Source organism: Pseudoliparis swirei, chromosome 13, assembly GCF_029220125.1.
Source record: "Pseudoliparis swirei isolate HS2019 ecotype Mariana Trench chromosome 13, NWPU_hadal_v1, whole genome shotgun sequence".
NCBI classification, from domain to species: domain Eukaryota; kingdom Metazoa; phylum Chordata; class Actinopteri; order Perciformes; family Liparidae; genus Pseudoliparis; species Pseudoliparis swirei.
This window is the reverse complement of record NC_079400.1, coordinates 6,131,350-6,146,191: the sequence shown is the minus strand read 5'-3', so window position 1 is coordinate 6,146,191 and position 14,842 is coordinate 6,131,350. Positions and strand designations below refer to the sequence as shown.

General features: G+C 38.9%; 2 protein-coding genes across 2 annotated transcripts; one reads left to right on the top strand and one right to left on the bottom strand.

Annotated features, from left to right (window-relative positions):
- Window positions 1-2,084: 2,084 nt before the first annotated feature.
- On the bottom strand, window positions 2,085-7,380 carry rgrb (retinal G protein coupled receptor b). Its single transcript, XM_056429937.1, has 7 exons — window positions 7,189-7,380; window positions 6,341-6,497; window positions 5,430-5,551; window positions 4,556-4,709; window positions 3,783-3,900; window positions 2,823-2,936; window positions 2,085-2,512 (listed from the first exon to the last, which is right to left on the bottom strand). Exons 1-7 carry the CDS (start codon window positions 7,262-7,264, stop codon window positions 2,372-2,374), a joined length of 882 nt encoding a protein of 293 aa, XP_056285912.1. The 5' UTR covers window positions 7,265-7,380; the 3' UTR covers window positions 2,085-2,371.
- Window positions 7,381-10,875: 3,495 nt separating this feature from the next.
- Window positions 10,876-14,827, top strand: lrit1b (leucine-rich repeat, immunoglobulin-like and transmembrane domains 1b). Its single transcript, XM_056430611.1, has 4 exons — window positions 10,876-11,091; window positions 11,443-11,903; window positions 12,747-13,052; window positions 13,179-14,827. The coding sequence occupies exons 1-4, from the start codon at window positions 10,970-10,972 to the stop codon at window positions 14,231-14,233; spliced, it is 1,944 nt and encodes a 647-aa protein (XP_056286586.1). The 5' UTR covers window positions 10,876-10,969; the 3' UTR covers window positions 14,234-14,827.
- The last annotated feature ends 15 nt before the right edge of the window (window positions 14,828-14,842 follow it).

Below are 14,842 nucleotides of genomic sequence, written 5' to 3'. Positions count from 1 at the left end.
TTAGTTCCCTTCTTTGTATTACTTTATTACTTTTTAAATTGTTTATAATTTTTTAACTTTTTTATAACTTTGTAACTTTTTATGACTTTTTAGTACTTTTTAAATTTGTAAAACTTTTTAATTACTTTTTAAAGAAATAACTTTTTAGTACTTTTTAAAGAAATAACTTTTTAGTACTTTTTAATTTTTTTATAATTTTTTATAACTTTTAAACTTTTTAATAACTTTTTAGTACTTTTTAACTTTTTAATAATTTTTTATAACTTTTAAACATTTTTATGACTTTTTATTACTTTTTAAATTTATTAAACTTGTATTTACTTTTTATTACTATTTATTACTTTTTCATTACTTTTGTACTTTTTATTACTTTTGTACTTTTTCATTACTTTTGTACTTTTCATTACTTTTGTACTTTTTCATTACTTTTGTACTTTTCCATTACTTTTGTACTTTTTATTACTTTTGTACTTTTTTATTACTTTTGTAATATTTATTACTTTTGTACTTTTTTTATTACTTTTGTACTTTTTATGACTATTACTTTTTTATTACTTTGGTACTTTTTAATTACTTTTGTACTTTTTATTACTTTTGTACTTTTTCATTACTTTTGTACTTTTTATTACATTTGTACTTTTTATTACATTTGTACTTTTTATTACTTTTGTACTTTTTCATTACTTTTTTACTTTTTTATTACTTTTGTACTTTTACTTACGTTTTAATTTTTTTCTTTTATTATTTTTCATAACTTTATTAATTTGTATTACTTTACAGTGATATTGATCCAATAACAGTTCTATTTTTCCAGTTACAGCACTCAAAGAACGATTCAAGCCCTGCTAAACACATTTAAATATGGTTTGATACATTTAATTAAATTAATTACACAAATGAACATATTTATATTTCATGGGTGTAACACAAAATGTAGGAATTCTTTCTATTATTAGATGTTTTTAGGTTAGATGGGTGGGGCTGCACGGCGGTGTAGTGGCTACCACTGTCGCCTCACAGCTGTGAGTTCAATTCCCGGTCGTGGTGGTCCCTCAGTGTGGAGTTTGCGTGTTCTCCCCTTGGCAGCGTAATTAACTTAATTAATCCCATCGGTAACAAGAAAGACATTTAACCTAAACCCACACGTCAGCCTCATGGTGGCGCTATCAGAAAGATCAGGACATCACCAAGGTTTGTAGAAGTCATCCTCGGGGGAACATAACTTTCAGTTCAACTAGCATTGAATTTTTGTCAGTGTTTCTATGTCCAATCTTTATTATTTCCAAACCACAAATACCACACTTTTTGGACAGTTCTGAACCTGTGAAAAAGTTGCTCATTGGGCCGACTCCTCTTACGATAAGACCGGCTGCGATGACGATGAGAGGAATTCCCCGGCTGTCACTCTTCTCTGAGGTCAGAGTGACGGAGGCTTATTTCTGGCTCATAGAAAAGACAGAAAGTCATGCATGTAATCCAAACAAATAGAGACAGCAGAACCAACCATGTAATGCCTGGTATTTGTCATATGGCTGACATGACTATGATAGAGATTTTAACCTCTGTTTATCAGATTTATTAAAATGTTCCAGATTTGGTATCTGGTCTCATCAGTTAACAGTGTACATTATGTACATTGGTGTCTTTATTCATGTGTAAAGCCAGGGACTGACATGTGTCTCCCCATGGAGGGCTGCGTAGTTGTGGAGGGTTTTCAGCACAATGTAGACTGCTTAATGCAAATACTGTAATGAGTAGCGCCATGGTAAGGTAATTACAGATCTAGTACCCAATATACCTCTTTATTGATCAGTTTATGCCATTTAAAGAATCACCTGCTTTGGAATTAATTCATTAAGTTCATTTTGCCTCAGGCATTAACACAGTGACTGCTTTTCTTACCAAATATAGAAGTCACATCAACTCAAACTGTCTTTATAAAAGAAAAAACACAATCGACCTTGCTTAATAAATGGTTGAGAAAACTGTATCAGGAGAGGGAGAGTAAAGGTGCTAGAAATTTTAGTTGCATCAGCTCAGTTATTCCAGTGAAAAACACACTTCAAAGTAGATGGAGCACACAGTACGAGAGCAACAACACAATGTGTTTATTGTAAGTGATCCAACACGGACGGAGGAGCACTGCAGGTTTAAGACACATGTAGAAATGATGCAGTAATTTTAAAAATGAAAAATGACGAGACACATTTCGTAGATGTACACAAATCCACCGTCAGGCTCCAAATGTAGAGATTGTCAGCTTCTGTCCACATGTGAACAAATACCAACTGTACAGACATCTAAATGGCTCATTGATGTGCACAACATCAAAGCTCAATGATGATTGGATGATGATGTATTGAGTTTCCTTTCAGTTTGATTTCTTGATAACCGGATCAACGATCTTCTGCCCGGTGAGGAAGTGCCACACACCGCCGCGGTAGAACTCATTTCCAAACGAGTAGAGCAGAGCGTTGAAGAAGGGATTTGTCTTTGCAATAACTGGAAGCACCTGAGAGCACACACACAGATTGTTATCATGTAAGTACTTGATTTAAAGGATAGTCAGAGTTTATTAAAACTAGGGACAGTTTCATACATTTTTTCCTCATAACTTTCTGATATAGGAACACATTGCTATAACAAACATGAGCAGTCAAATGGTTGTAGACAAGCCGGCAGTTTAGCCAGATTAAATAAACTAGGTGTTCTCCTTCAAATTTAAATTAGCAGGAAGATTACTTACTTTCTTCCCCTTTTCATCATTTTGACAGGATTTTCCCACAAACCGTTACATTGAATAAAACTAAATAAATGCTCACCATTCTTAGCTTTGGAGATACGACCTTCACGTTCTCAAAGCAGGCGTAGATACACATGAGGACGTAGGGGCCCCAGCACATCAGCATTACCCTCACTGGGATACTGGTGTTGAACTGGGAAACAAAGTTCATTGTGTTACTGTCGATATTACACATGCAGTGTAGTGGATTTATACCTCTGATGGTTAAGTTTAAACAAAATTTAGATGGAAATAAGAAAACAATGTTTCAGTTTTTTTGGTTATAGCTTTCAATAATGCTCTGCAAAAAGGAGAATGACTGCATTCCCCAAAATGTCACACTATTCCTTGATTATCTAATCTTCCTTTTCCCACATTACCACTAATTGCTGTTTTGTCTTTTGCACATTTGTGAGGTCAGCAACACAAATGTGCCGCAACTCCAACACCAGCATAAGCATTCTAGGATAGCAGCCTCCTTTTCCATTGCAGGCGTCAGCGATCACACTCAACACCCGGAGGCTGGTGACATGTCGGAGGCATCATCAGGGTTTTTCCTGCATAGAGAAAATTTGGGCGCGCGCCTAAGCCATTTTCCCGAACGCCTATGACAAATTCCGAGCGCCTAAAGCAAAAAAAAGTCTGCGATGAAAAAACAACAACAACAAAAATTGTGTTCATCACGTGCATGTCAGCGAATATGTTCTCAATAGTATGTTTCAAGTAGGCTACAGCCGAACTCTCGTTCTGTTTTGATCAATAGTAATCGAGTTGATAAGCGTGTCTTCTTGTCTGATCAATACGCAACTGTGAGGTGAATGGACAGAGCGACACAGACCGTGATCAGTCTCCCAAAAAAATTCTTTGGGAGCACCGAAGACCCATTTTGACCCAGGAAAAACCCTGATCATTGTGTGTCTGTTTTTCCAAATACAGACCAACGCAATAGACACCGTTCTCCAGGAGCGGCTTAAACGAGCGAGTACTTTTGCACATTTACCCTGTGGTGATGGATCTTCTTAAAGTGCTTGTGGATGGCATCGTAACATGAAAACATGGTGAAAGCCGGGAAGATCAGATAGAACACCACCAGAGTCAGCATGTAGGTCACATAGTCCCTGTGAAAAAGAGAATAATCGGAAGATAAATGTAATATGGTAAGTTTTTGTCAAAATGCCAATGAGGTTGTTCTTTTTTATTTTTTTTATTTTTTTGGGGGTGGGGTCCACAATGATGTATATGTTGTGAATACTGTATTGGTTTATGTAGATATAAATGTGTACAGATGGGTGTATGTAAACTGTATAAAGACTGTGTAGATATATAAATGAAAGGAAATTGAGAGCCATACAAGGGAGGGGGTGGGATGGGGAAAAATTTGTGGAATATTTTTGTTTTGTTTTGTCTTGTTTTGTTTTCTCCTTGTTTTTATCTGATGTTTAAAAAACCATCATCCTTGTGTGGTGTTTTTATAAGGTTATACATTTGTGTATTTTCTTTTTGTAAAATAAGACTTCCAGTAGAACAAACTGTAAATGCTTGCTATTTCTTCATAAATATCCTGTCAACATTTTTTTTGTTAATAAAAATAAATCTTAAAAAAAAAAAATGCCACGGAAAGCTGAATTTCTTACTTACTATACATGTTATTTTGCCTAAATAAGTATTTTTTTGTTGGTAACTCTAGAGATATAGATATGAATTGATAGTAATAAAAACTGCAAATGCCAACATTTCTATTTTAGTATCATTCCTATGTTTGTACAAGTGTACCTGTCCCCTCTGGTGTAGTCCAGCATGCAGCAAGTCCTCATAGGCTCAAAGTCATAGACGCCCCATCCCATGAGAGGAACAGCAGCCCAGAAGATGGAAAGAATCCAGATGAGACCGCTCATCGTCAAAGTAGTGCTCCAGAAGAGCTTCTGTCCTGCATAATAGAGAAGAATACTGTCTGTGAGTTGACTTATTATTTGATTAGATATAGATAATGAAGTGTATGATTTCTCTGCTATTTCTGCTGCAAAAACAAAAGCAGGTGCAACTGAATCTAAGGCAATCTGTTTTTCCCTGATTCACTGTCAAAAAAAGAGTATAGTATTGAGTGTCACAGTCGTAGACAAATAGAGTAATTATGACGGAGACACAAATTTTATGATTTTTTTCCTCCAAAATTGTCTCCAAACACCTTAAACACCTTCACTTTGTTTGTGTTGAACTGAAAATGAATTGAGTTTACTTCAGTTAAGTTGTACTGGTGATATGTTGTATTCACTGGTGCATGTACTGGTGATATGTTGTACTCACTGGTGCAGTACGGGGGATATGTTGTACTCACTGGTGCAGTATTGGTGATATGTTGTATTCACTGGTGCATGTACTGGTGATATGTTGTACTTACTGGTGCAGTACTGGTGATATGTTGTACTCACTGGTGCAGTACTGGTGATATGTTGTACTCACTGGTGCATGTACTGGTGATATGTTGTACTTACCGGTGCAGTACGGGGGATATGTTGAACTCACTGGTGCAGTACTGGTGATATGTTGTACTCACTGGTGCAGTACTGGTGATATGTTGTACTCACTGGTGCAGTACTGGTGATATGTTGTACTCACTGGTGCAGTACGGGGGATATGTTGTACTCACTGGTGCAGTACTGGTGATATCTGTCCCAAGCGATGACACCCATGAAGCTGATGGACGCCAGGACCGCTATCATGCCCTGAAAACCGTGAAAGGCACATCCATCTTGACCAAATGGCCAATATCTAGAAAAGACAGCAAAACCTGAGTTATATTTCACCATGTTGAGGACGACTGCACAACAACAATATTACATTATCATATTACTACATGGGCTGTAAAGGCATGAGGACATTTTTGAGAACACAGTGGTTACAAGGAAACAGCATGATTACACACGGCTGAGTGGGATTAACTCACTGTTTCCCAACCTTTCTAGCATGTGACCAAGTAAGTCCTACCCACACAACCCTCGTATACACTGTGTAGGCTGCATGGGAAGATAAGCTGTGAGCATTTATCACTAAGAGTGAGATGCCCTTCTCAAATAGAAGAGGTACATCTTTGGTGTGTCACCAAGAAAAGTCAGACTAATCTATTTGTGAAACTCCTTCTATATTATTTTTGTTTATTCCACTTCCATGCTTCATTTTACAAAATAGATGTGTGAGTGATACATACAGGAGGCCTGTTGACACACAGTTTGGGAATCTGCTAAATATACATTATATGATGTTTTTAAGTATTAAGAACATATCTAATAATTTCTACATTTGTATTACACTTGTGTTGGATAATTTCCAACTGATCTGCTTGCAAAATCAGAACATTACACACTGAATCAGGTGGATGGTGGATTATGATCCAACCCAAAGGATTATTTAGTTTGTGCAACCCTTTGGCTGATACCTAATACTAATCCCTTTTATTGTATTGCCAAAATAAATACAGTAACCCCACCATGGTACAAAATGGGGCCACAGGAAGGCAAATAATTCATCTTTAGAACCCTCAGTGTGTCCTCTGTTTGATACCTGAGGTAGCTCGAGTATGCAGCTGTGAGGCCATTAATATTCAAAAAGATATCAGCCACAGCCAGGTTGAACACGAAGAAGTTGCTGGGAGTCTGCATCTGCTTCACGGTGAGGAAAGACACGATGCTGATGGCATTGAGGAAGAATCCAAGCAAGCCTGAAAGAAAAAAACAAAAGAAAAGGAGAAATGTATGACACAATGTATGACACCGTTATCAGCCGGAATACATCAGCACTTTCAACTCCACGATCTTCACGATTCAAGAAGCTCTTATTACCTTCGCATTGAAAATGCGGAAGGTTATGTTTTGATCGCCGTGTATTTTGTAAAATTTTAACATTTAAATTTTACATTTTTGTATTAATTTTTGTATTTTTTTATTTGTATGCGTGTTACTCGCATAACACAAAAAGTATTAAACCGAATCGCATGAAATTTGGTGGGATGATTGGTTATTATCCGGGGACAATTTGATTAGATTTTGGGATCGATCAGGTCAAAGGTCAAGGTCATGAAAATGTCAAAATCTTCTTGAATCGCATGAAATTTGGTGGGATGATTGGTTATTATCCGGGGACCATTTGATTAGATTTTGGGATCAATCGGGTCAAAGGTCAAGGTCAAGGTCATGGAAAGGTCAAACTTTTCTTTTTACCATTGCACGGTCAATTTGTATAATATTGGTATGCAACTAATGCCAACATTTTCATAATTCAATACCCAATCTTGTGATATGCGAAGGTATGCGCTCTACCGAATGCCCATTCTAGTTATTTAAGTAAATGGTTTCCCATGGAACTGTCTCTTTAATTCTCGCGGTAACTTCCGGTATTCTCGGTCAACTTACCGCCGACAAGAAGCGCGGAGCCGAACGTAAACATATCAAACTCCGTGAATCCCTCCGGTAACGTAAACGCTGCCATGTTGAGATGCGCAAACTTCTAACCAGTTGCGCAAAGTCAAGTCCTTCCCTTGTGTTGTGTTGCGCACCGATGTCTCCGGGCCAAATGTCGCCTTTTAAAGGCTCTTTGTGCACAAAGAGGCTAATCTTAGTAAGAACCCTCTTTTGAAATCCCCCGAAGAATGTCCTAACGAGCACACTTCTCTCAAGCTTCCTGCAACTCCACGAGCGCCTTTTGCTGCGCAACTCGTTGATGGAAAGTGTGTCCTGACTCCCGTTTGATTAAAGTTGCTGCAGCAAACTTCTGAGAGCTTTTCCTTCAACGGCGTCTCGATTCTTGACACATCTGACGGTGTTTTGTGTTGCAGCGGGCGATAAGGAAAACATGGAGACATGGGAAATGTGGTTTTTGACCAACGTTCATATATTGGCTGTATTTCTGATCATTATAATCGATGTTTACTCTGTTATAGGCTGTCGTTGTTTGTTTTAAATGAACCGTATGACATTTCTGAAATAAAGAGGCCACAATGGAATGATGACATTGCTGCTGTGATTTGAATGTATTGGTACACATGACATTGTTACATATTGAGTGTTGCAGCATCTCAGCCTGACTGATGCAAATGTGTGATTTTCTACATTAAAATTTTTAAAAAATCACTTTTGATTGCATATTCTAATATTTTTGTATACACAGATACAAGTGCAGATGTATGTTATGGAGTAAAAAAGTGTGGGCATAGTTTGACCTGCAACGTCAGATTTTGGTGCAGGTGGGCAACATTTCAAAACTCTCGCATCACAACAGAAATACTTTTGCCTTTTTCTCAGCAGAGTGACTGAGACTCTGCACTCACTCTCAATGTTACACCCTTATAAGCTAGACTTCATTGGATCATCACAAATGCATGAAGGCAGCACTCAGTCCCAACTACTAGATCTTTACACCTGATGCCTCCATCATCTTTTTATTATCATTTGCACACAAGCTCATAACTAGCCACATTGCGTGTTAAAGGTCAATTAAAAAGTCTGTGAATGCATCAGAACTACATTCATTTACTCATAAATGACCATAAAAGACGAGGGCAGCAGCCTGAACATTTAAACATGTAACATTGAGTATGATTGCATCACTAATCTGCCCACAGATTACCACAGACGCATTAACTATGAAACAACGATGTGTCCCAATAGACTTATAATACCCTCCTCTCAAACTGACCATACATTTTACTGATTGATAGCTCAGCGCAGACATCATCACTGACAAAGCGAATGTAATAGATTTACCCAACTGGTATACATTAGTATCTTTATTATGTTTTTTAAGAACTCCACACCACCATATGCCAATGTCAGAGTTTTGGTTCGAACTTTAATCTACAATATGAGCACTAAAATGAGTTAAACAACTTTAAAATGTGGAAGTTTGAAGCACTGTGCAACACATCTCTTCTATCGTTCTGTACTGTATTTTGATAAACAGTTGACCAAAAAGTCAGCAGGATCTCATTTAACTTCTTAATTCATGTAGACTCAGTGGGACGCTAGACATAAATGACTATTGTTGGAATAAAACGTACTGAACTGAAACTGACTTGAATACCCTGTCTGTGATATTTTAGTTCCAAAGCCCTTGTAGTGTTTACGCATTAATGCATTGGCTAACACCAATTACACAATCATAATCTGCTGGTTCTGCAATAATACAAAGGTTGTACTGTTGAATGTTCATTCGATTCCTTTCCACCACACTCTGAAGATCAAGAGCAAGACGATTTATTCCTGTACAAACACCAAGTATCAGAAATGAGAAGTAATGCAATGACTTTACTTAAATATAATTTCCAGAATGGGAAGACTCAATGCTCTTTCTCCACAACAATACAGAGCGAGATATTGTAACTTGTATTCCACTTTTTCTGACACAAGATACTTGACAATTGACAATTTATATTTAGTTTAATCTAAGAAGCTGGGAAGTAGCTAAGCACTGAAGGGTTGTTTGGGAGTTTTTCCTGATCCGATGTGAGGTTTTGGAACAGGTATGTCTATATGTAAAGATTGTAAAGCACTCTGAGGCAAATTTGTAATTTGTGAAAATGGGCTATACAAATGAACTGAATTGAATTGAATTAAAGTACTATACTTAAATCCATTTTGAGGTACTGCGTATTTTCATTTAATCCTGCTTCACACTTTTGAACTATTGTAACTTGTTATTACACATAATGAGCCTATACAATATGGTATTCTTTATGTCAAACCAATTAGTAAGATTTATAAGATTTATATGTGGCTACTTGAGGTAATATGCAATATTAACACTGAAAATATGTTTTACTTTTGAAAACTTTTACATTTAGCTGATGTTATAGAACATGTAAACTAAAGACATACTTTAAAACAGCCAAAAAACAGACTTGTTTATCCTTTTTTACATAATGATAAGTGTTCTACAAATGACCATTTCTCAGATACACATTTTGGGAGTTTTAAATATTATATTTTATAACCCCGTTATTTTTTTCACCCGTCTTATACAACCATTTCACTTTCTATATGATACCATATATTCTTTCAAATACCTTCATGTGCCTGGGACAAATAGAACAAAGATGTATTAATAAGAGACAGAGAGATGACTGGATTAAAGGATTTCAGATCACGCCGGAGAGCCGGGTTTCTAAACCTCTGCACCTGTGAAAAACCAACAGAGACAGTGACAACACTTCTGTCATCCACACAGTGTGTCACACGCAACATGTGTTCTGCAGGTTACTACTGGACATGATAATACATAATAGATTTTAATAAAATTATATTGGTCATCTAAATAATTGCAGATTATTCACACATAATTCTTTGATTTCTTTGAAGTTTTATAGACAAATCTCGATTTGGTATTTACAGCCAGTGATCAACTGCATTCGGTGACACGAGGCTGTCATTTATCTGGTTTGAAGATTGGATCTAAAGACAGGAGGGCGAGTAAGACAGTAAACCCCTGTAGCAACTCTCTACTGCCATCTAGTGGCCACGTGTTGCTAGGTTTCTAGTCTTCACGATAACTACAGTCTGTATATGTATTAGAAATGAAGATTAATAGGCTGCATCATTTATAAGTGGCCAACGTAACAAAAACACATGCTCATAAACATTTTCTAAAACATAAGCACATCCCTGTGCTTTTATATCTCTGTATAATGTGAGGAAGTAACAATTGTAGTGTTACCAATATTTGGCAGTATATGACTTGACGGGAAAATGTTGATGCAATTTTTTTAAATAGAACATTAAAAACAAATATATATATTTGATATCTGTCAAGAAATTCCGTATTTTTAAGTCTATGTGAAAAAAATAAAAATAAGTAAACAAAAAATATGTCTACACCTTCAGCCTTCACTTCATTTCGGTGAGTACAGTTTGTTTTGTCCAATAAATATCTATCCAGTCAATGTTTGAAAGTATTCCCCTGAGAACAAAAGTAAACATGAGGCAGCCTATCAGCTTCCAGGAAGCAATAGCCTAATCGTGTGAATGAAAATAACGCAAGTCCTTTACTAATCCCCTCATATCCTTTTTATCTCAGGATTCAGACCAGTTGGAGCTGAGAGCCTGCAAACCACCACGATGCGTTTGATGTCCCATTAAACGCTACTATTATATTTTCAATTGTAGTCTAGCTGCATAGTTTTAGTAGCTTGCAGGAGAGAAAATGAGTCTACATTTTACCGCTGTTTTTGGTTTGGCTATAATCTTTCTTCCTTTACTGAGCAGTTCATGTCCTGCACAATGTAACTGCTTCTTCCACAAATTAAGCGACGGATCAAAAGCAAGGTAAATATCTCAATTTGTTACATTTGATGTTGTTGTTAGAATTGTATTGTACAGTTTGTTTTTAATTGCGTGCAAAAATGATTTTTACTTGAGCGTTCTTCTGTTCGGTCACTCTGTGTAATGGAGGATTAACTTGGAGTTGCCCTTTAATCTGCTTTGCTTGTTACCGAACAATAGATTACTACGTTTTCTCAAATAAATGCTCAACTATTACATTTGTGATGTAAAAAAGAGGTTGGACATGTATTTATTCAGTAATTGAATCCACCCTTACAGTTTCCATTTACTGTTGTTTAAGAAATAATCATAATGATAAATAAATCATTAGCATCATTTTCTTTTTTGTTGCAGGAGTGTACTTTGCAATAATCCAGAGATCACTGTGGTTCCTTCAAACTTTCCCATTGACACATCGAAGCTGCGCATTGAAAAGACAGCGATCGCACGTATTTCAAGCGACAACTTCCACTACCTCAACAACCTGGAGTTTCTGTGGATGTCTTTCAATACCCTGAATTTACTGAATGTGGACAGTTTCCGGGGTCTTTACAACCTGGATGAGCTCCGGCTGGATGGCAACTCCCTCACCTCCTTCCCCTGGGAGTCTCTGACTGATATGCCGAACCTGAGGCTCCTCGACTTACACAACAACAAGATCTCCGCCATCCTTGCAGATGCCACTGTGTACATAAAGAATCTCACCTATCTGGATTTATCCAGCAACTACCTGACAACCGTTCCTGCTGACGTTCTCACAATGTGGCTGAGTGTGAAGCCGACTCAGGACGCAGATTCCTCTCAACTAATTCTCGGTGAGGATCAATATTAGGATAGCGGAACTTATTATTTTTAAGGTGCCTTGCATGACGACTGCAATGCCCTGTGTCTATTGTGTTCTGTGTCTCCTCTGTCTTGATTGTTTCATTCCCTTCACCTGCCCTTAGCCACTCCTGTCTCCTTGATTGTTTCATTCCCTTCACCTGCTCTCAGCCACTCCTGTCTCCTTGATTGTTTCATTCCCTTCACCTGCCCTTAGCCACTCATGTCTCCTTGATTGTTTCATTCCCTTCACCTGCCCTCAGCCACTCCTGTCTCCTTGATTGTTTCATTCCCTTCACCTGCCCTCAGCCACTCTTGTCTCGTTAGTGTCTCATGCCGTACACCTGTTTTACCCCCTATATATTGTCAGTCTGTCTCTTGTCTCCTGTTGGATTGTTGTCTATAGTTCTGTGTCTTTAGTGCCATCTTCCGTGTGCCCTGGATATTCCTGACCTGCCTTTCTGCTCTGACCCCAGATTCTCTGCCTACCCCCTTTTGGACTTTTTGCTTTTTTGAAACTTTTGTCTCATTAAAGAGAGTTTTTTGTTATTCATATTCCGTCCAGCCTGTTTCTCTGCGCCTGAGCCTCACCCCGAGACAAAACCCTGACCACGACTCCTACATTGACACCAGAAGCATTAGGGATTAGTCTAATTACTAATTATATTTATTGTGTGTCAAGATGTCACACGAATGCTATGCATTTAACTCACAGCCACATGCACTTCTTAAAGTCTTAAAGTGACACTTTGGTGTTGTTTAAAGGTCATTCTACTGGATGGCAGTGACAGTTGTTTATAAATGGAGCACTTTCTCACACCTCATCTCCTCTGCAGGTCTCCATGACAACCCGTGGCTGTGCGACTGCCGGCTGTACGATCTGGTCCAGTATCAGAAATCCCCGTCATCATCGGTGTCTCTCATCGACACCAGGCTGAAGTGCGCTGATCCGGAGAGCTTGTCAGGGGTTCTTTTCACCGAAGCGGCGCTGCAAAGGTGCCAAGGCCCTCGGGTGCACACGGCTGTGGCTCGCGTACGAAGCTCACTGGGCAACAACGTCCTGCTGCGCTGTGGCACAGTTGGCGTCCCGATCCCCGAGCTGTCCTGGAGCCGCGCTGATGGCAAGAAAATGAATGGCACCGGTGAGTTCTGCTGAACTAATTCCATATGTGCTTGGATTGGAAGAGTATCTATTCCTGTCCAAGTCAATGTGTCAACGAGATTAAAGTCATTCTTTTTGTGCGACTCTGCTTTTTAATATCTTTCAGTTCAGCAAGAGATTTCGAAGGAGGGCGTCATTTGGTCGATTCTAAGCGTGCCTGCAGTCGCCTACCGCGACTCTGGGAAATATGTGTGCAAAGCAACCAACTTTGTGGGCACTGCCGATGCCATCATCTCTTTGGTCATCGCAGATTCGTTTCGGTCAGAGGAAGCAGGCGGGGGGGTCTCGAAGAGAACCAGAGGGAAGAAACCCGGTAGCCTTGGAAGAGCAGCATACCAGGAGAAACTTGTTGCCAGATATGTTCCTCCAACCAGCACCGTTGCCCAGCCCATCATCAAACCTCTCAATGGTAAAGACGTGACTGGGAGGTATAAGGTCGAAAGCTACAGCATCTCTGACGGCGGTTCTGAGGGAAGAGGTAAAGCTCCAGACCCGCCGAGACCGATGGAGGCTCTGAGCAACTTGGCAGCCAATGCCTCGTCCTTGCAGAAACCTCCGGAGAAAAGGGTCGTGCGTTCGCTGAAGGTAATCGGCGACACCGACCACACTGTCTCTCTGAACTGGCGAGCCCCTACGGCCACAAACACCACAGAATTCAGCGTCCTATATGCTGTATTTGGCGAGAGAGTCATGCGTCGGGTCAACGTAGCTGCTGGTAAGAACCGGATCACCATTGATGGCCTCGTGCCAAAGACAAAGTACATTGCTTGTGTTTGCGTTAAGGGCCTGATCCCGAAAAAGGAGCAATGTGTGATCTTCTCAACAGATGAGGCGGCCAGTGCCAGCGGCACTCAGAAGCTCATTAATGTGGTGGTGATAACTGTTGCGTGCGTGATCGCTGTCCCCCTGACACTGATTGTTTGCTGCGGGGCGCTAAAGAAGCGCCGCAGGAAGCTGCTGGGGCGGGAGACCAAGGAGACGCAGGACTCGTACGTCACGTTTGAGACCCTGGGCCCCGGGGCCAAAGCTAAAGGGATGGAGGGAGAGTATATGACCAGGCTAAATCTGGACGAATCCAACAAGTTGCTCTCAGCAAGGTCCAGTGTTGACTCAGCTGCCACAGCCAGGACTGAGGTCCCACCCAATGAGTACTTCTGCTAAAACCAAACGCATTCCTCAACCCAAAGAGGACACACTTTGTTCTGTCACCAGCCTGAGATGTAAATATATCAACTGCAGTGCTCAGAGACTCGAAAGACTGAGGACAGTGGTCACTGGTAGCTCAGTCAGCGTTGGATATATGAAGTTGTTTTACAGCCTGCAGGATTAATAATAATATTAACAACATTAATTTGGTGGATGACAAAAAAGGAAAATATATACAGCGATATGTATAATATGTGTTGTACAGTAAATGTGTAAACGTTTTTTAAAAATGTATCATGCACTTCTAAAGGTATTGTTCTATTGAGGAAATTGTTGCACAAAACGGTTTAAAACCCAATATTTTTTTATTTTGTTTGAAGATGTGACCTCTTTGTGTTGAATCAATATTTTAACACAATGCAAACATATTGAAGTAAAGTATTAACCAGCAGTTAGTCTATTTCGTATGTCAGTGTGAATTTAATGTGCCATGTTTACTGCTGGGTCACAAAACCTAAAATATAGTCCTCCATTTTATGTGTAAATATGTGGGACATGAAATGTATGTATGAATGCACTGAACACAAATAAATATTTTTTATATTGATATATTCAATTCTATTG

Excerpts from the sequence above, each read along its gene's own strand:
- lrit1b (XM_056430611.1), top strand. The coding sequence starts at position 10,970 with ATGAGTCTACATTTTACCGCTGTTTTTGGTTTGGCTATAATCTTTCTT. Across the intron at positions 11,092-11,442 it reads AGCGACGGATCAAAAGCAAG|GAGTGTACTTTGCAATAATC; the intron begins GTAAATATCTCA and ends TTTTTGTTGCAG. Across the intron at positions 11,904-12,746 it reads TTCCTCTCAACTAATTCTCG|GTCTCCATGACAACCCGTGG; the intron begins GTGAGGATCAAT and ends TCTCCTCTGCAG.
- rgrb (XM_056429937.1), bottom strand. The coding sequence starts at position 7,264 with ATGGCAGCGTTTACGTTACCGGAGGGATTCACGGAGTTTGATATGTTT. Across the intron at positions 6,498-7,188 it reads CTCCGCGCTTCTTGTCGGCG|GCTTGCTTGGATTCTTCCTC; the intron begins GTAAGTTGACCG and ends TTTTTCTTTCAG. Across the intron at positions 5,552-6,340 it reads GCATACTCGAGCTACCTCAG|ATATTGGCCATTTGGTCAAG; the intron begins GTATCAAACAGA and ends TGTCTTTTCTAG.